The following is a 21,276-nucleotide window of genomic DNA, read 5'->3' on the forward strand; positions in this document are numbered from 1 at the left end:
AGAGTCTCATTGATTATTGAACATTTATCTTTTATTTTTTATTCTACTCCAGTAATTTTGAGAAAATGTAAAGTTTAATAGAACAATCCTTTTGTCTATAAAAGTCAGCTGGTAGAGCTATGTCCCAGTTCAGCAATAATCTAAGTTGCATTACTCTCAAATGTATCAAAGATTTTTAAATATAAATTATAAGAAAAAGGAAAAAAAGCCTCAGATAAAGTATCAAGTTTCCTCTAGGGTGAGTTTTTTGCTTTGTTCTGTTAGAATGTTCTGTTAGAATGAGGTCTTTTGATGGCTTGGTTAAATTATGGGCTTTGGAGTTAGAAAAACCTGGAATTAAATTCTTCCTCTACCACTTTCTAACTGTGTGGCTTTAGGCACATCACCTCTATACTTTTCATTATCCTCGGTTTTAAAGTGGGCACAAAAATGACTACCTCACAGAGTTGATGCAAATATGAAAGCTACATAATACGTTTCTGCTGTGTCGGACGCCGAAGCACGAACTTTCACATTGAAAACCTTTAGGTTGATAACAGAACACATTTGCTACTTCTCTCTTTGGAAGTTAGCCCTAGTGAACCCTTCTCCTAGAATCTTTTTCCTCTCTGAAAAGTTTTGAGATAATATAAGGAGGGAAAAAGAGCACGAGGTCTCTACAAACCAGAAGAATGTTTGCAGAGCTAGCCAAAAGCACAAATCAGCTTGGTTTGCATTAGAAATGCACATTCCAGGCCCCCACCCACAGATTTAGTGCATGAGGTGCAGGATCTAGAAATCTGCATTTGCAAACAGCACCTCAGGTAGTTCTGACTTACACTAAAGTTCAGAATCTATAAGGGAAGACATAAATAAACATTTATGTAATAAAATTATTTTTTTTAAAAAGAGAAAGAGACGTTTATATCCATGCATTTCTTTATGAATTGTGATGGTATGAAAAAAAAATCTTCATATTAAATTGAGGAAAGTCTCCTAGGCAAAGGAAATACATTTGAAACCTGATAATATGCATTGGATTTTTCATTTATAGGGTAATATAACATCAATCCCATGGCTCATTCACAAACATTCTGAAAAAAGTCCCGTTAAATGCTGAATTCCAAAGCAGAATCTCTGTTATCTTATGTATTAAAAATATTTCAACAAGTAGAGCAAAATGATGCAAATATTATTGTTTTGCATGTATTTAATTAATAGTAATGTGCATATTTTCCCAGTGACATTGATATTAGAAAGTTATTTAAGGTACTCAGGGTGCTGCTAAATGATGTTTCTGCCTGCCCTGTCACTGTACACACTTCCTATTTCTATGTCTTACTTTATTTTACTAATTATTATACAATTAATTCATGCTCATTAAAAAATCCAGATATGACTGAAATGTGTTGAGTAAAAGTCCCATATCCCCCAGCTCACCATTTCCCTCATCCTTTGTAAGAAATAACTGCTTAAAATTTTGACTGCCAAGATATTTCTATTATTTATACAAACTAAGTATATTATATTTCTTCTTTATGTTCTCAAAATTCAAATAACTCATAATCAGGCAAAATGTGAAAGGTTGCCATTTGTAGATGTCCCCATTCCACTTACCTGTCTGTTGCCACTGTCACTATGCATCTTTTCTCCTAATCCCATAAAATGCTGAGATCATCGTAGTGGCATCTATCTAAATCTATGAACTTACATTAATTTTGAGAAAATGTAAGATCTTTTGGAGGGTTATGTAATTCATCATCCAGCTGTTCTTGGCAAGAAATCATAATTAGAGATTGTATTAGACTGCCAGTGACACCCAGGAAAATAGAATCAGAAGAATAAGAAGATCTGATGAGGATTGAATGTCTATAGACCAGGTTCTCAACCCTGGATGCACATTACCCTGATTACGAGAGGCTGTAAATATACACGCACACACATACACACACACAACAATGCCAAGGGTATGAAATTTTGAGTAGTGGAATAGAATGGAACTTTCTAGAAGGATCTGGTTATCAGAGTCCAATTATCTGTGGCATTAAGCAGTGTTCCCCTATTTATGTCCTGGGAAACATTAGCCAGGAGTGTGGGCCTAATGTGTTTGAAACACGCTGGATAACTGGCCCTGTCCTAGGAGATCCAGTGCACATTTGCACATTCACATTTGACATGCTCTGAGAGATCCTGTAATTAAGAAACCTGCTGAATTTTGTTTTGTTTGTTTGTAAGCCCAGCCTTTCCCAAACATACACATCCATCAAATACTTTAAGGAGAACCACTTTGAGCCAAGCCATGTTCTAGGTACTATGATGGAAGGCGGTAAAGGTCCCTGCTTTAATGGAGTGTGTCTTCTAGTGGGATAAGATAAACGTACAAATAATAATCAAACAAAAGAAGACCACCAAAATAATGGGTAATAAGAAGGAAATAAAATGGGAAGACAAGATGTGGGGGGTGCCAGGAACACTACTTTAGAAGCTGTGATCAGAAAGGGCCTATTTTAGGTGGTAATGTTTTGGCCAAGGCATGAAATGACGAGAGAAGCTGGTTGTGCAAAGATCTTGGGGCAAGAACTTTCAGAGTAGAATGAACAGCTGGTGCAAAGGCCCTGAGCAGGACTGAGCCTGGCTTGTTCAAGGAGGTCCCGTGTGGTTAAAACATCATGGAGGATGTTGCCAAAGACTGTATGTTTGACGAGGAGGTTGGATTTTGTTCTAAGTAGTAAAGGAAGCAGTGGGGATGACATGAATTAATTTGCCTTTTAAAATCTTACTGACCACTCAAAGGGGAAGAGATTAGGGATGTAGATGGGGATGGTGACAGGGAACAGAAGAATTAACAAAATGAGGAAGAGGCCTTTGAGGTAGTTCTGGTGAGGTAAAGCTTTGTTGAACTGGGTGGTCATAGCTGAGATGAAGAGAGATGCCCAGATTTTGGATATAATTTGGAGGTGCCATCATGGAGCTGCCTGTGGTGTGTGAGCCTGAAAATTGGGTGTATGGCGTACTGAGGGGTGGGGGCAGGAAGTAGAGAATTGATTGATAAGGGGAATCAAGTCAAATTAACTTGACCATGAAACACCCAACCCTTTTTTTTTAACGTATTAAAAAACATTCTGGTAAATGCCAGTAGAGGGTGTGGGAGATCAAGATTTGGCCACCCTGAAATCTATCTCTTTACCTTGGTTGTTTTCTCTAGGGACATTTGACCTCCCCCACCAACTGCCTAAAGAATTTGACATGGTAGCTCCTTCCTGGAACAGATCTTCTATCATGATGGCTATAAAGATAATGTAAAATAGATGTTACAATGGGAGGGGCACCAAGCCCCTTTTATCAAAAAAACTCTGTCTCTCCCTGACCACTTATCTATAGATGACCCCAAAAAGAATTGTCCTCCTGCCCTCTGAAGTCCCAGGCCACTACCCACCCCCAACACGCTCCTCGCCTTTAGCTGCAATACTTAAGCAAGCAGCTGAGACAGAGGGACGAGTTGCTCATTTCTGAGCTTCTCCCATGTATACATGTTATTAAACTTGGTATTATTTTCTCCTGCTAACCTGTCTTGTTGATTATTTGGCCAGCCAGAAGAACCTTAAGGGAAAGGGCAGAGGGAGATTCTCCCTCTTCCCCCGACAAGGGATATTGGTGAAGTAGAAAGAAAAATAGGCAAATGGATAGACTGCCTGGGTATTGGTACACCCAATGCGTCTGCCTTTGCTTTGGATAATCTACGTGAGGTTGACTTTATTTGTTGACCCAGTCATGGTAGCGGCATTATCCCTTATTTTGTTTCTACATTGTTACAGTTAAAAAAAGGAAGAGGAGGAGGAAAAGGAGGAGAGGGAGAGAAGAAGGAGAAAGGGGAGGAGGAGGAGGAGAAAGAGAAGGAGGAGAAGAAGAAAAAAAAGTTAAATAGAAGTTATTGAGAACAACTTCTGTTTCATCCTAACTTTTCCTACGTGAAGCCTCATAGCATGTCATGTAGGAGGAAATAAAAGCTTGGCTGTTAGGTGCTGTAGAATGTGGGGTTTGGAGGTTTGCAGGTAAGCTGTGTGTTAGGTAGATGTATCCTGATACTGTGGAAGGAACATAGCTCCTGGTCTTACCGTATAATCATTTTACAAACAACAGAGCTTTTTTTTTTTTCCCCACCTTTCTGACCTTTAATTTCCTCTCTGCGATTTGACTGTTCTACTTAGCATCGTCCCAAGTCTATCTGGGTGTCAAATTCTAGAGTCTGTAAGTCTAATTACAGGTCTTTCCAAATTATTATTGCTTCCAGTTTCTCTTAACCACTTTTTTTTGTGAGGAAGATCAGCCCTGAGCTAACATCCATGCCAATCCTCCTCTTTTTTTGCTGAGGAAGATTGGCCCTGAGCTAACATCTATTGCCAATCCTCCTCCTTTTTTTCCCTTTTTCGCCCCAAAGCCCCAGTAGATAGTTGTATGTCATAGTTGCATATCCTTCTAGTTGCTGTATGTGGGACACAGCCTCAGCATGGCTGGACAAGTGGTGCGTCAGTGCGCGCCCGGGATCCGAACCCCGGGCCGCCAGTAGTGGAGCGAGAGCACTTAATGGCTAAGCCAAGGGCCTGCCCCACCCTTAACCATTTTTAATGTGCATATGCTACACTGCTGTGAGGTTTAACAGCCCATCGTCAGAGTGTGGTTGTGACTAGAATGTTGGGTGATCCCTTTGTTTATGCTAATAAGGAAGATGAGAAAGCGAAACAACAGAAGCATGTCGTAACTTTTCTCATTCATCAGTGGTGTGAGCAACTTCTTTGCTGAAACAGATCCTAGTGTTTAAATACTGGAAGAAGATTTTCTCAATGTTTTGCACTGTTCACAGTGTTAACAATTTTTAAGTTTAATCTTCATTTGATAGAAACAACTTTTATCGAGGGTATCGTAGTTGAAAGCTGGCTTAATGAGGATGGTGGAATTTAAACTACTTTTAATATAAAGAAAAGTTTGGGCAATAGTAACTTCCGTGGATGGAGTGAGATTACAACATAACTGTTAATATGATTTTCTTAAAGAAGGTAGCCATTTTATAGTAAAAAAGCAAATCAGACATTGCTCATAGATGTTAGAGCTGATAAAGTGAAACAGACATACTCCAGATACATTGATTTCTTTCTTTCCCTTTTCTTCTAGGGTTTTTCAGGAAATGCAAATGCAGACAGTGTTGTGCACTATAGACTCCAGCCTTCCATCAAAGCGAGGTTTTTGCGCTTCATCCCTTTAGAGTGGAACCCCAAGGGCAGAATCGGAATGCGCACCGAGGTGTTTGGATGTGCATATCGTAAGTGTTTGTTTATCCAAGACACTGAAATAGATATCAAAGGGGATGTTTTAAAAGCCAAGCTGCACGCTGAAATTGACTTGATAGCTGTGTAAAAAGATATAAAAACACGAATGGTTTTTGTGGAAAGCTTTTTTTTTTTTTGTGCCTGTACATGCCAATCTTGACTTTAGGGTTCAGCTTTTATATTTTAAATCAGAATTGGAAGCATTTTAGAGCCAGCACTGATGGTCTAGTGGTTCAAGTTCGGTGCTCACCACTTCAGTGGCCTGGGTTCGCTTCCCGGTCATGGAACAACACCACCTGTCTGTCAGCCATGCTGTGGCGGTGGCTCACATAGAACTAGAATGACTTACAACTAGAATATACAACCATGCAGTGGGGCTTTGGGGAGGGGAAAGAAAAAAAAGAGGAAGATTGGCAACAGATGTTAGCTCAGGGCAAATCTTTCCCTGAAAAAAGATAAAAGAAATGGAAATATTTTATAGATAGATAGGCCGATATCAAGATAGATACAGATACATGTTTGTAGAGATATGTGAATGCATTTATCCAAATCTAATATTCTTGACTAGATTCTAACTTTCAAATATTAGAGCTTTCCCCCCATGGATGATATTTGATGATGTTTCATTTGAATTCCTTGAATTTAATAAGAAAGACAGTGTTTGATTTAGTGTAACCAATCAGCTACTAGGATACCAAAGAATGTTTTTCTCTCTAGCCTAAAAATAATATGTCATGTAACTCACTTAGATACATGCCATGCCCTCAACATAAATTAATAGAAAAGGTAAAGACCTCTGCCAAAAATAAAATATGTTTGAAATACTTTTACATGGAAAAGATAGAAACCACAGATTTCACTTAGTCTCCTCTTAATGAAGCATTTTATTATATGTTTTTGTGGGGCAGGGACCTAAGAGTTATTGATGGCACACCTCAAGCCACACCATCCTGTTAGATGCTCTTTTATTATAGAACAATGAGCTAGTTAATATGATCTACAATTATCAGATGAGCAGTCTGAGGTTTGGAGAGTTTCAGTAATTTGCCCAGCATCTCACAACTAGTACACAGAAGAATCCAGAAAAGAACGCAGGACTGTTCAATTCCACTACATCATTATTCCTCCAGTAAACCTTTATTTTTTAGCCACTGAAGCTTTTTCCACACGTATTTTATCACTTTGTGATGTAAGTAAAATTAGGTTCTGGTTTACTTTATTTACATAAGAGGAAGGCATGTTGTAAAGAGGGCAAGCAACTTGTTGGAGTTGTCTAAACTGTGTCAGACAGAGAAACCGTGTTGTGAAGAATGCACAGGTCTCTTTGCATACTTAGTGGTGTTCCCAGTGCCCACCCCACCATCAAACATGATCACTTAACCCACCAGGAGCTACAGAATAATCATAGTGTTAATATCAATAGTAATAATAACAACAATAGCACTAATAGTAATAGTATTTTTATAATTCTAGAAATAGAAAAATTTTTTCTTGAGACTTTATTATATGTCTGGTACTACATTAAGCAGTTAATGTATAATTCCAAAAGAAGTCCAGATAAGTATTATTGGATAACTACTCCATCTCCCCACTTTGCAAATGAGGAAGCTAAAGCTTACAGAGGTTGACTTGCTTGAGCCACACGGATAGGAAGTGACAGAGCTGGGTTTGCAGCCAAGTCTGCCAGACTCCAGAACCCAGGCTCATGCTCATCTCCCTCCAGCTGTTGAGTCACAGCGACGAGCCGTGGGCGGCTTACTTCTCACCATTTGTCCGACTTGCTGCTGGCTTCTTGGCTTCAGCTCCCCAGCCTAGCTGCTCCTGTTCTGTGTCAGCGCCTTCCTTCACGGCTGTCACACTGAATCAAACTCATCCTTAAAAAAATATCCCACCCAAAGTTGAGATTCCGGAACACAGAACCTTAACAACCAGTTTCATTTGTCTTTGGATCATAGAGTTTAGCAAAGTCCATGCCACACGAGGGATAATTGGCAGAACAAACTTCAAAATGCTTCGTATTTCAAGTTACATTCTCTGCTTATTCAGAGCATCCACTTTGCAAAATATGCACTAATCACAGTGTAATAATAGCTAACAGTTATTGAGCATTTGTTCTGTCAGATTCAGTTTTTATAGACATTCTAATTTAACCCTAAAAATCACCCATCTAATAGTCTTAGAAATATTAAGCAATTTTCCCAATAGCACACATTTAATACGCATTCAAGCTAGTATGTAAATTCCTGATTACCTTAACAGGACTATTGATGTTGTTTTGTGAAAACTCAAGTACCACTCATAAGGTCTCTATGGAAGTGACTGCTGAGCTATGGGTTCCTTTGAGTTCCCTGCTGCCATGTGCCAGATGATAATTCAAATTCTCTCCCCTACGCTATTGATCTGCAACACTGTGGAGTGTTCTTTTCGCTGTGACTTCATTTGCTGTCTCTTGGAGTGAGCACATTGTCCACGTGTTTAGTCAGCGTCCTTTGTTCATAGATGCACAGTTGAAAGAGCAGTACTGGGAGCCAACATGATTTTAAACTCAAACATAAACACATATGGTAAAACCATATGACAGGATTCAGTGTAAAATTGCTATTGTATAATTTTGGATAAAAGAGAAAAAAATAATAAAGTTAATGGAAAAATACTCTCATAGATTACCTAAAATAACCCCAAAATGGGTTGGGTGTGATTGCCTTATAGGAATGTATTTGATCAAATTGACTTTAATTCCTCAATTACACTAGGCCTAGAGGTTTGCGTGCAACCAGCCAGCCTGTGTGTCCACATTGCCTGTACCAAGTTAATGTGGCTCTTGGGTGGGCTTTGCCTGAGCCACTCATTCAAGAGTGGTGTACACTTGGGAGTTTCAAGTCTCCTGACATGGGGGAAGTGAACCTTAGAGAAATTAAGAATTTTGTCCAGAATTACACTGCCTGCGTTAGATCTAGGATTTTAAAATCAGATCGATCACTTCCGAAAGCCAGTGCTCTCAATGACTACATGAATCATACATGTATTCATCTTTTGAGTATTTATTGACACTTGCTAAAAGAGAACTCTACTAGGTGTTGAGCATAGGTAGAAATTCTAAAGTAATATATATTTTCTTGGTAATGATGGGCATGTGTAATGTCGTAAAATTATACAGACTCAATGCAAAATATTGTAGCATGAGTGTAGGGTGTGAGAAACAAAGTTATTGGTAAATTGAGATTAGTATAAGAAAGTTTATAGCAATAGGCTTTGAAACTAAGATGCAGATGTTTTCACATGGGAGGCTGGAAGGTTGCCCAAATAGGAGAAGTAGTACCCCAGGCAAGCACAGGAACGAGGGTTGCTTGGAGGATCTTTTGTATTTGAGAATGGTCATTCAGACTGAAATGAGGGCTACAGGGTGGAGGGTTAAATCTGGAGGCAAACCTTACTTAGGAGGCTTTTGACCTTGCTTGTGCTTCTGACCTCAAACTAGAGGACCAGCAGTTAGGAGAGAGGGTTCTCTTCACTTGAATCAGATTCAAAATATACTGAGAATCTTGAATCAAGACAGCTTAGTGATTGTATGTGAGGGGACACTGAGTTATCAGATTTGAACAACTATCTGGAAGGTGGTACCATTTACTGGGAGGGGGCGCTGGAGAACAAATGAGTTCTGGAAGGGAACAAGAGAGAGAATTAATTCTGTTGCTGACTCATTGAATTCAAGTGTGAAATATGGAAGGTTGGAACTCTAAACCCTCTGGGTTGAAGATATATAATTGAAACCTATATAAATATCATTATTGTTATTAAATCATAACATTTCCACTGATTGCATTACTGTTAATAATAAAAGTATAAGATGCTATGTTTGAACAACTACTCATGTCTTTGAAAAGAAGAAATCTGGCCGGCCTGGTGGCATAGCTGTTAAGTGCACGCACTCCGCTTCAGCAGCCCGTGGTTCGCAGGTTCAGATCCTGGGCGCGCAGCGATGCACCGCTTGTCAGGCCATGCTGTGGCGGTGTCCCATATAAAGTAGAGGAAGATGGGCATGAATGTTAGCCCAAGGCCAATCTTCCTCAGCAAAAAAGAGAAGGATTGGTATCGGATGTTAGCTCGGGGCTGATCTTCCTCAAAAAAGAAAAAAAAAAGCAGAAATGCATTTCTATCATAATTAAAGCAGGTACATTATACTGTTTTTCAAGTAGTGTGCGTTTTTGTGCCAGGCCGCCTTGTGCCTAATATATGTATTGGCTGAAGTTACAGATGCAAGCTGGTCCTGTGAACATTGCAGGGAAAGTGGCTATTGTGAAAACCACACATGATTTTATTACCCTCTATCCCAATGACTTAGAGCAGTAACTTGTTATGAAGGAGCATCAAGTGAATGGAAAATCCATATCAAAGAGCATGTTCTACTTTTATGTCAGTAAACTTGAAGTTGTTTCCTGAGTAATGAGAGAAGTAGAAGCTAAATTTTATGGGTTCAAAAGGAAAGTATAAATTTCAGATGTCTTGGCCATAGCAGCTGTGAACATGTTTATAGATCCAGACAAGAGATGTAGGTAAGGAAATAACTTGTGGAAGAAAGAAAAAGAAAAGAAAATGTTTGATGATAAAGAAATACTACTCTACTAAATGTCCCAATGGAAAGTAAACAATGGTAAACAAAGACAGAGAAAGGAAAATAACTGGGTGAAAGTAAGTGTGTCTGAGATGTCCTTAGGAAGTGGCAATTAAGCCACGGAAGATAAGGTTCTTTAATTGTGGATGAATTGCTGAGGCAGTTGCCCTTAATATAAATTCTAAGTTTCTTTTCTCTAGTCCTTGTGTAAACATCCTCATTTTGCAATCTGTGATCTTGTCTTCCTCGTCCTCAAAGGGGTAAGGACATCTGACTACCCAGCCATACTGAACTAATTTCAGTTTCTTTGGCATGCTATAATTTCATGATTTTTCTAGTCTTAGGATCTTTGCATGATGCCTGGGGCAATCACCACACATCCAGCCTTCATTCCTCTACCTGGATAATCCTTTTACTCATCGCCTTTTCTCAGCATAGAAATCACTGTTTCTGAAAACTTCTCTGACACCCCACATTTAGGTCGGAGGACGTTTCCACCTACTCCTGGAACAGCCATTCTGCTCCTGATTGTATCATGAACACATTATTCTATATTGTAATTGGATATTCCTTTTTTGTTATTAGTCTTTTGGATTGATGAATGCATAAAAGGAGGTAGGTTTGGTGAGCCTCAGGAAGGCTTTTCCCATCATCCTGGTGGCATTTTCAGCCTGTTAAAGATCAGGCATAGAACACAGGGAGAGCTGAGTGAGAAGATTGGAAGAGAAGAGAAGTATAGATGTGTTAAACTCTTGTGTTTATTTGCTTAAATGCTGATTGTTTAAGAGAAAATTATGGGTTTGATTTAATAAATCAAACATAAGCCAATAATTACAAAACTCATGTTAACTTAAGAAAAAATAAGAATGTACATTTTATAATGTAAAAAAATATTGAAAGTGAGAACTACTTACATCAGTAGATTTCAGTTTAGAGAACATATTAATAGGAAATATAAGCAAGTAGCATGAGAAGTGGAAATATTCACCTGGGTGAAAAAAAACACTGAGAGAGAATTGGATAATTGATTCAGGATACTGATCTCTCATACCACATGTCTGGTTAGGGAAAAAAATGAAAAGCAGTAAATTTGTTAGATTTAAAATAAAGAATAGTTATAATTGAATTCAATGCCTATTTATTAAGCAACTCCCACATGTTAACTGCAAAATCCTGACCAAGGTGAATTAAATACAATCCCTGCTCTCAGACTGTTTATCAGCCAATGCCGTAGCTGAGGAATCTTGTTTTATGTCAAAGTTTAAAAAGAAGATAGATTCTGGTTGGCATAAAGTCGAAGAGGATAAATTCTAATTCTTCGCAAAGTTTATAGTCTTAAGATTTTAATTTGATGATAAGTGAAGTTATATTAAAATTAAAACAAGGTTGACTGTTATAATACCAGGAAAGAAGGAAACTATGAAAACTTACCAGGATGTGTGAAAAGAACTCGGAGCAACTGAGGAGTCTCTCACTGACGAAAGATAGAAATGCTTTACCATCAATAAGGATAGTCACAGCAGTTTTGAAACATATTAAATATGTTTAAGTGAATGGGTTCATGATAATACAAAAAAACCCTCCACAACTCATTGGTCACCTATGAGAGATATTAAGGTACCAAGTAGTTATTTTGAAAACTGATAAATGAAGGGAAAACATTAAGCATTTATCCTACTTTTCTTATGTAACCAAAGTTCAAGGTTGCCAGAGTGGCTAGAAATTTAGGGTGGAATAATGAAAAGGAGGGAGTCAGAGAGGGAGAGCCTCAACTCCTGCATACAAATCCCCCTTAAATCCTTGGCTGATTCCTGAACTGCCTGTTCCTGAGATGAGGCGCTAAGGAGCCCAGGTGAAGGCAAGAGCTGGGAGATTCAAGTCGTAACGAGTTTTGCATCTGCCTAGTGCTGGGAAGAACACCTTTGGAGTTCAAGTACTGCCAATTAAGACGGACTTGTTAAACACCTTGGGCTTCTAACTGAAAAACCAGAAGGGCATTGCCTTAGGAGTAAAGACCACACCCCAGGACCAATTGTTAAGCCCTAGGGCTAAGGACAAAACCCAAACGGACCTGTCCCAACAAAACCTGGAACCAAGCTTACACAGGGTCAAGGTGATCTGACAGTAATTCAACTCCCTGTGGACTTCTTGCGTTTACTTCCTGCCACCACCGTGCATCCTTCCCCAGTCTCTCCTACTCTCCCAACCCTCCTCACCCTCTCCCATACTCATTCCCCTCTCCTTCCCCACTTCCTCCTTCTTTCCTGACCCTAGATATTTTCATAGTTGGTCATCTACTCAGTTCGAGTATCACTTCCTCAGAGATGTCATCCTTAACAACCTAATTTAGATCTCTCTGCTCCAAGCTCTCATATAACCCTGTCCTTTTTCTTCATGCTCCACTTACAATTTGTAAATATATCTGTACACATGGGATGAGTTACCTGAGGTCTTTCTTTTCTGCATTGGAGGATCTCTGAGGACAGAATGTGTTCACTGTTGCAATATCAGCTCCTACTGTAGGACTTGGCACATTAAATGTTCTGTAACTATTTCGTAAATGGATGAATTAAGAAAAAATCTGATTAGCCATGATATAAACCAAAAAATGAATAAATATATAAGAATCACAAATTTATTACACTCATACAGTAGCAATCGATTAAAGGAGAACTATCTCTGAGATGAACATATGAGATTTCAAATGTTATTCTTAAAATGATAATAATAGCAAATAATACATGTTGAGGCATTTTGATACTTCCGTTTGATACTCACAGCATCTTTGTGTAGTATGAGAGGCTGGAATTATTCTCCACATATTCCTAATAAGGAAACTGAGAATCGGCATGTAAGTGACTTAGTGACATTATGAAAGTTACAAACAAATATTAGAAACAGAAATCTAAGTTACATCCTCTAGTGACACACTCAAGTGTCCTTGTGGTAGATGATACCGATTTCAAATCTATTTAAAAGGTTAATTTAGATTGGTATTTAAGTGGCGGTGATCGTGTTTGTTCCCATTACCTCCTGCAGTGTTGTCACTGAGCTTTTAACACAGTCTATTAAAACCATGACAGTAAAGTCACCTTTTCTCTGTGGTCATATACAGCACTTAATCCCGTGCCTTCTTTCTTTTTATCATATTAATTTTAGTTGTTTTAAACTTGAGTCCCTTAAATCATTCTGTGTTCTTTTATGCTTCTATGCAAAAATAGTACAATCTATTTCCTGTTGATTTCTCGAGTGCTTGGTCTCTCCTCTCCATCTCTTTAAAACCTAATTCAGTAATGCAGATCTCGAGTGCCTATACATCACGCTATTGCTTTAATATTTCACTATATGATAGTGTAACGGCGACTCAGTCTGATTTATGTTTCTTAGAAGTCAGAATTGGACCTCTGTTCATTTAGTAATTCCTAGGTAGCAATTTTCAAATAAAGAAACAGTATGATCAGTGTTTAAGACTGACTTCATGTTTAGCCAAGAAGAGTTTGGTCCATAGCTGTTTTCTCCAGTGGTAGCACTCTTTTTCTATTTGTATTTTTAGGGTGATTCCCAAAGAATTAATAGGAGAAGACTCTTGTGTGTTTTTCAAGAACTCTTTCATGACCTTCAATAAAGTCAATTTTCTATCATTCAAGAATTTGTTTTCCAGTTCACATATGTTCTATTCTAATTTTTCTCTTTTAAGTTTCTTAGTCAACTGACCCCGTCAATAATGCGATAGTTTAACTCACAGAATCAATTTCTTCCTGAAACATCTTTCCGGGACAAGTTGTTACCACCTCCACAATTTTCTGCAAGTGCCACCTATAGAATAAATAAATACAACATATTCATTTTCCATGGTACAATTTGATATGCAATGAGGTTCATTTTCAGAGAATAGGTTTCTATAACCTACTTATGCTTCTTGTTAAATAACCCTCATGCTGTCATCTCCCTCAGGATCACTCAGGAACCTGTATTCTTGGGTATGGCTCTCAGAGATTCTAATTTGGTGGACATCAGACAGAGCCCAAGATGTTGAATGTTTGTGGAGAGACCCCACGAGATTCTCTTCAGTTGATTCTAACATGGTGGAACCATGGAGCTCAATTTAAGAAAGCATGCTCTTGAATATGTTTTTCTTAGTCATCCACTTGGGGGGTGGGAGGACATTGCTTTTTCCAGTGGCAATCTCTCACAGTTTGAGAAGCCTCAAACTCCTGGAGCAGGGGTAGGATGCAGGAGGGAGAGAAGGATACCAGGTCAAGTGGAAGGTATTGCAATGAGAAGCGTGTTTGCATGTGAAATATGCAGAGGTAGGAAAACAGTTTGCTGCTCACAGAGGTAAAGCATTTCTGCAATTTAGTTGACATCCTTCTCTGAGGCTGAGTGGATCTACTCCTCCTGCACATGTTAGAAATCATTCCGGACTCAGCCCTGATGCAGAAGTGAAGCTCTGAGCACCAGCATGAATAATCACATCTCAGGGTTGTGTGTCTCCCCCACTAGACTGTAAGTCTCCTTGAAAAAAATGTGCTTTGTTTTCATGCATTGCTGTGTATTCCACTGTATTCATAGAAAGGTCTCCATTAATATGTGCAGGAAGGAGCAGAGAGTGCACATTTCAGCAATACCACTCCTGACACAACTCCCTGAAAGAAATTTGTATATTTTCTATTGGAAAATCCTTCATTCCACAGAAAATTGTATTTCTGAATCATGCAAATAAAGCAGATTATACTTCTTTTTCAGGGTCACAGGGAGAACTGATATGAGAGTAGGGCCTGCAGTTGTTGTGAGTCTCTTCTTTCCTTGATTCCTGCTATAAATGAGAAGATTTGAGATGGAGATATTCACTGAGGAGGATTCAGGTCACTGACAGTTGCTGTGGTGAGTCAGCTCAGGCGTTTGCTGACAGCCACAGAAAAAGCCACAGAACCCGCAGATGGCTCAAAATCATTCTGCTGCATGACCTGGTGATGACATCAATAATTGAGTATTTCTTGTGCACTTCAGAAATTCATTATTTTTTAAAGAGTCCACTTTTTAAAAATAAATTCGCCAAATGTATTTATTAAACTATTTTTGCTGTACCTCTTTTTCTGCCCAATATTCTAATAACAAATATTAGCTTTAGTAGTAGTTAACATTTATTGTATTCTAATTATGTGCCAGAAACTCTTGCAGAAATTACGCAGATATGCATTCATACAATAATCCTATGAAGAATATGCTATTATTATTCCCATGTTACAGATGAGGAAACAGGGACAAGGAGGTTAAGTGACTTGCTGTGATAGAGAGAATAATGCCCTGTGACTAGCAAATATATTGCATTATATGACATAGGTACTTTACAGATGTGATTAAATTCAGGATTGTGAGATGGGGAGAGTATCCTGGGTTATCAGGTGGGCCCAGTGCAATCACAAGGGTCCTTATAAGAGAGAGGTGAGAGGATCAGTCAGAGAAGGGGGTGTGACTGTGAAAGCAGAAATGAGAGAGAGATTGGAAGATGTTGTGATGCTGATCTTGTACTTGAAGGAAGGGGCCATAAACCGAGGAATGTAGGTGGTCTCTAGAAGCTGGAAAAGGCAAGGAAAGGGATTATCTTCTAGAGACTTCAGAAGGAAAGCAGGCCTAGCCAACACCTTGTGTTTAGGACTTCTGAATTCTAAAACTGTAAGATAATAAATTTGTATTGTTTTATGGAACCACCTTTATGATCATTTGTTATAGCAATAATAGGAAACTCATACACTTTCCCAAGGTAGAGTGAAGATTCAAACCCACACAGACTGGTTTTCTTAACTACTAGGCTAAACTAGAATATCCACTATGAAAAATGGCTGAAGAGGAGCTAGACTAAGAGAAGGTGAACATGTCAGAACAATTCACAACTTGTTACTAGAAAATTAGAGTTCATGCCCTTCCCATGGTGAGCCAGAGTATGACAGGCTTAATTATTAATTAACATTAATAATATTATTATTAATATTGATAGTAATATTACTAATATTGATAATAATCCAATCACGAAAATTTAACCTCAATTAATAAGCATATGAATGAACAAATTTACAATTAGAAAAATAATTCTTGGGCTGGCTCTGTGGCTTAGCGGTTAAGTGCGCGCGTTCCGCTGCTGGCGGCCCGGGTTCGATCCTGGGCGCACACCGACTCACCGCTTCTCCGGCCATGCTGAGGCCGCGTCCCACATACAGCAACTAGAAGGATGTGCAGCTATGACATATAACTATCTACTGGGGCTTTGGGGGGAAAAATAAATAAATAAAATTATATAAAAAAAATAGAAAAATAATTCTTCCTTCGCATCAAGTAACACATCTCCTCCTACCTCTTTGGATTGTAAATCTTCTACTGTTATGAATTTTGTTAACCTATGATTTCCAGTTTTTCCTATAGTCAATTTTCTAATACCTCTGCTTTTCCTATTTATACAATTCAACTGTGTACAAAAGATTCTTTTCCCAAAAGTGTTTGACAAAAGACAGGAACAAATGTGATACTGACTTAATTTAAATATCAGTATTACTTTGGATGCTTAATTTAGTGTTTCTAAACAAATATTGAGTTGGATTAATTTCATTAATAGTATATACTCAGATCTTTTATAGGTTAGTTTCAATATAAAGAAATATTGTTATAAATCATCTGAACTTTTTCTTTTGGGAGAATGTGTTTGCATTGGTGGTGCTCTTTTAAGAGTTCAAAAATCTAAGAATCTTTGTGGAATAGTAAAACTAAATTTACCCTGACCATTACCGGTGATGGCTAAGACTCGAAATGTTGCTTCCCCAGTCAATGATGTGAAGCCCAAGTGTTCTTTTTAAGTTAGTAGTGTTAAAAGTAAAATTTTCAAAAATGTAAAAGCATGACTCTCGTTCAAATATAGAATAAACACATATCAAAGATACATTTGATTCATTAAAGAGGGAATCAGAAGGATAGTAAGGCAAGGTCAAAGAAGATTCAAGAGACTGAATGCATACGGGAATCCAAGAAAGAATATTGAATTACTACTATTACTTGATTAGCACACAAATGGTTTTATTGTCCAACAGGACAGTAAAACCATAACCTTTGGGGATGTCTTTTGTACCAGACGGAAATCATTCGCATGTCTACTGGGAAAAAACCTACAAATTAACATGTAACTCTGGCTCTGATCTGTAATAAATAGTAAAATCAGATGTTTATTACTTCACCTACAATTATAATCTTTAAACGATCCTTAGAAAATGCTCCAGTATGATACTGAAAGGATGAGAAGTTATTCCTTTGATTTATTCCCAGTTTTTCCAGTTTTTCTGAACAGTGGTAGGATCACTTTCAAGAGAGACTGTATACCTCTCTCTCCAGCGTCCTTGGAGTGCTACATGCTGACCATACGTAGAATTCAGATGCTCTCTCTCTGTCTCTCTCTCTCTGGAAAGATTAGTTTTTTTTGATAGTTCCAGATTTTTATATCATTAACTCATGTATCATAACTGAGTGTTTTGTGGTTATAGTTTAAAACTGCATGCTTTTAATATATCAGATATGTTGTATAAATGGCTATTTATAACAGTGACTTATATTAGACCTATTAAAAGTGATTTTTCTGTCTAGTGTACTACTGTTAGGAACCATCCTGAATTTTTTTTCATTTATGAGAATCCTTGTAAATTGCAGGTATGTATCTTCAAGTTTTCCTGTACTGCATTGACTCCCATTCTGAATCATATGTAGCTTTTCTGTTCTCCTGAAGGGTATTGTTCACATGCACGTGAAATCTGACAAGCGATTGTAGCCAGTTTGTTGATCCCTCGACTTCACTATTTTCTTGCTTTCAGGCCCCTTGTTTCTAGGTGAGCCCCCCTTCACTCTTACTTCCTCCTTCTGCAAGCTAAATTACTTACTGTCATTTTAGTTTCTCAGCAATTCTCAGAGTTTTTTTCAGGACAGTGAAGAAGAGAATGTGTTGGGAGAATGTCTAGGCCTCTTGGAATTAAATGTTCTGAGTAATTCTAGTTTATGGGGACAAATACAGAACTTAAAGATCGAGAAGAGTAGGAAGATTATTGGTTATGATCTGCTTTAGTCTCAGGTTTCTACACCTGAGAACTGAGTTTCCCCAACTGCCTTAACTAAATGACCTCAGTCTTCTGTTAATCTTGATCAGAAGCCCTGTTATAGTCTGTAATGATTCTATGAATTTATTTGTTCACTTGCTAATTATTGTCCATCTTCACTGAATATAAGCTTCATGAGAGCAGGGACCACTTTGGTGTCAATCGGTCTTTTTATTTCAGCATCCAGCACAGTGCCTCAACATGATGGGCTAAATAAATATTTGTTGAATGAATACATCAGATTACGTAGTGTTATACTTGTGAAGTAAGAAGAAAGTAGGTAAGAGTGAGAGAAAATGGCAAGTGGCTTCGGTTTAAGAGATCACACAGTATTATACCATTGCTTTAGGCATCAATTTTCTGATATGTTTTCACTATCCCATTTTGCTGATGGAACTATGCTGGGGACAAAGCCTTAGGTGCTATGAAAGGTTAGTATGACCATTACAATGTAATAGTAACAATAGTGAAGAAGAAGAAAAAAGAAATAGGAGGCTAAAATAACACAGGCGAAACGTTTACTAGAAGAGAATTCTCTTGGTAGCTAATTCCAAAAATAGACTTTATCTAAAATAAAATCATTAATAAGATGGTTGCCTTGAAGCGATACATTGACGCCGAGATAACTGCATTGCTTCAAATATGTCAGCATTTAAAGTCTGATTGGAATTTTTCTTAATTTATTGTAATCTAATAATCATGGAACATATTATTTGTATTTGACACAGAGTTATGTTTTTGCCATGCACATTCATTCAGCTATCTAACAAGGAATAATTGTTTGGTTAACGTTCTTGTTTCTACCAAATGCAATGTTTATTCATGTGCACTTGGTGAATGAATTCTTTATAAGCACATTAACAAGATGTGAAAAAAATCAAACCTCTGAATTTTCAAAAGATAGCTGCATAAAGTAGTTGAAAAAAAATTCGGGGGGTGGTGACTATAAATAGTTCACATTAAATATGATGGATAATCTGAATGAAATGCGTATTTGGGCTTACAAGTAGCTGTGATAATTTTGTCAAATGAAACAAGATGAGTAAACTGTAATGTCATTTTGTTGACTGAGAAAACTCAGCTAACCAGTTGAAAAATAGATTCATATTTTATTGGGTTTCCCTAACCTCTTCATTTGTTACATAGATGTACTCTCAAGGGTAATTACCTTTTTTTTCTGTTTTTAATCTTTGACTTGTGAAATGTAAAAACCACTGCTAGGCTTTCTGAGTATTATCAGTTCTTTTTTGTGTCTCTTGTTCAGGGTGCAACCAATTTTGACAGATGTACTGTTATGTTACCGGTATAACATGACAGTTTTTTTCAGATGAACTGCATAGAAGTGATCTTAACAATGAGTAGATAAGACACTGTCAGAAAGATGAAAAACATGTCAATGTCACAGTTATGACATAAATGCAGCAGAACAGCCCTTATAATATCAATAAGTAAATGTCTTTTCAACGATGCCCTCGAAAAGACAGAAAATAGCATTGCTCTTAAATACTATTACTTAGCCACAAAAATAATAAAATAAAGCAAAACACAAAGGTCGGTTTAATATTTATTGGAGGTGGCATTTGATGAGTCTGATGTACATGTGTGTATTTGTAGGCAAATCTTTTATATATGGCATGTATAAAAGAATTTTGAGATATCAAAACCACTTTTTCAGGAGCTAAGAAACCATTTAACTTCAAAATTTCAAGAACATCATTAAAAATATTGATTGTGAGATATGCAAAGTGGTTTTATGGATATTGATTATAACCTTTTTCCTGATTTTCTATTTTTTATGGAATGAGAAGAAATAGCCTTTAATAATACATGAGAAAATTAGGAATACATTTCAAAATATGTTAAAAGATCATGAGTTTTGTAAATAGGTTAGTAAAGACTAGAATGGAATCAATCCCATGTATCAATAGAGAATTAGGCATTTGCTGGTTGCATTTTCGCTTGTTATGACAGGTCTGGAGCTGAGCTACATATGTGTGTATAATGATATCTGTCTATATATACATTTAAATTCTTTAACAAAAAACACTTTTATCTTTAGAATGACTTTTAATGTCTTTGTCACCAGGATCAGAGGTGGTTGATCTTGATGGAAAAAGTTCCCTTCTCTACAGATTTGATCAAAAATCCCTCAGCCCAATAAAGGATATTATTTCTTTGAAATTTAAAACCATGCAGAGTGATGGGATTCTACTCCACCAGGAAGGGCAAAATGGAGATCACATCACACTGGAATTAAAAAGAGGAAAACTCTTTTTACTTATTAATTCAGGTAAAACTATTTGGTGAAGTGCTTGAAAATCTAATCATTTAGATATCATTTCAGTAACTTTATACTTTTATAGCTTATCTTATAACACTTAAGGTGCCTTATTCCCAGATTTAAGGGCTTATATATATACCAATATTGCACTTTCATGTAAAAATGGTTCATAATTTGCAAATTGTACAAGACCCTCATTCGATGTTTCTTACATCATACTGAAAGAACTACATAGCTATTTTCAAACATCATGAAGAAAGGGATGGGTCATTGAAAAATATTGAGGTAGTAAAAATAATGAGGTTGGAGCAAAGATAAAATTTACATCGAAAAGGAACATGTGATGGGTAACACTAATAAAAAGAATTAACAGTGGAAGAAATTACAACAAGGTTGAGAGGATGTTATATTCAAACCTCAGGTAAATCCATTCTAATGTTTTGGATGGAATGCATGGAAGGAAATTGCAATTATTATGAGACAGGCTGGTCCACCATAGGGAAACTTTTTGCTAAGTCTGGAAATAATGATGCTGTTCTTTTTTTCTCTTCTAAGGTGAAGCTAAACCGCCCTCCACTCACACTCTGATCAATCTTACCCTGGGCAGCCTGCTGGATGATCAGCATTGGCATTCTGTGCTCGTCCAGCGCCTGGGCAAACAAGTCAACTTCACTGTGGATGAGCACAGGCACTGTTTCCACGCCCAGGGGGAATTCAATTACCTGGATCTTGATTATGAGGTGTGATGGTTACATTTAAATTAATACAGATTTTATGATATCTATGTGGTGTAGCCACGCCAAAGAAAATCCACTGTAGCAAACCTCCCTTTCAGAGTAAGTCAAAGTCCTGGTGAAGTGTTTCCCAGGGTGACCTAACTCTCAGTAACAGATTTGGGAATGGGACTACTGAGACTTCCTCTTGCTCACAATATGTTAATTTATCGTTATA

At 37.5% G+C, this 21,276-nt stretch overlaps 1 protein-coding gene across 1 annotated transcript in view; it reads left to right on the forward strand.

Annotated features, from left to right (window-relative positions):
• The window catches only part of CNTNAP4 (contactin associated protein family member 4), a 261,402-nt gene that overhangs the window by 118,806 nt on the left and 121,320 nt on the right, over window positions 1–21,276 (forward strand). The window contains exons 4-6 of the mRNA XM_058528320.1: window positions 5,149–5,296; window positions 20,131–20,334; window positions 20,881–21,065. Coding sequence (XP_058384303.1) covers window positions 5,149–5,296; window positions 20,131–20,334; window positions 20,881–21,065 — 537 coding nt within the window. The remainder of the gene's footprint in view (window positions 1–5,148; window positions 5,297–20,130; window positions 20,335–20,880; window positions 21,066–21,276) is intronic.

The sequence above is a fragment of the Diceros bicornis genome, chromosome 32, assembly GCF_020826845.1.
Source record: "Diceros bicornis minor isolate mBicDic1 chromosome 32, mDicBic1.mat.cur, whole genome shotgun sequence".
Taxonomy (NCBI): Eukaryota; Metazoa; Chordata; class Mammalia; order Perissodactyla; family Rhinocerotidae; genus Diceros; species Diceros bicornis.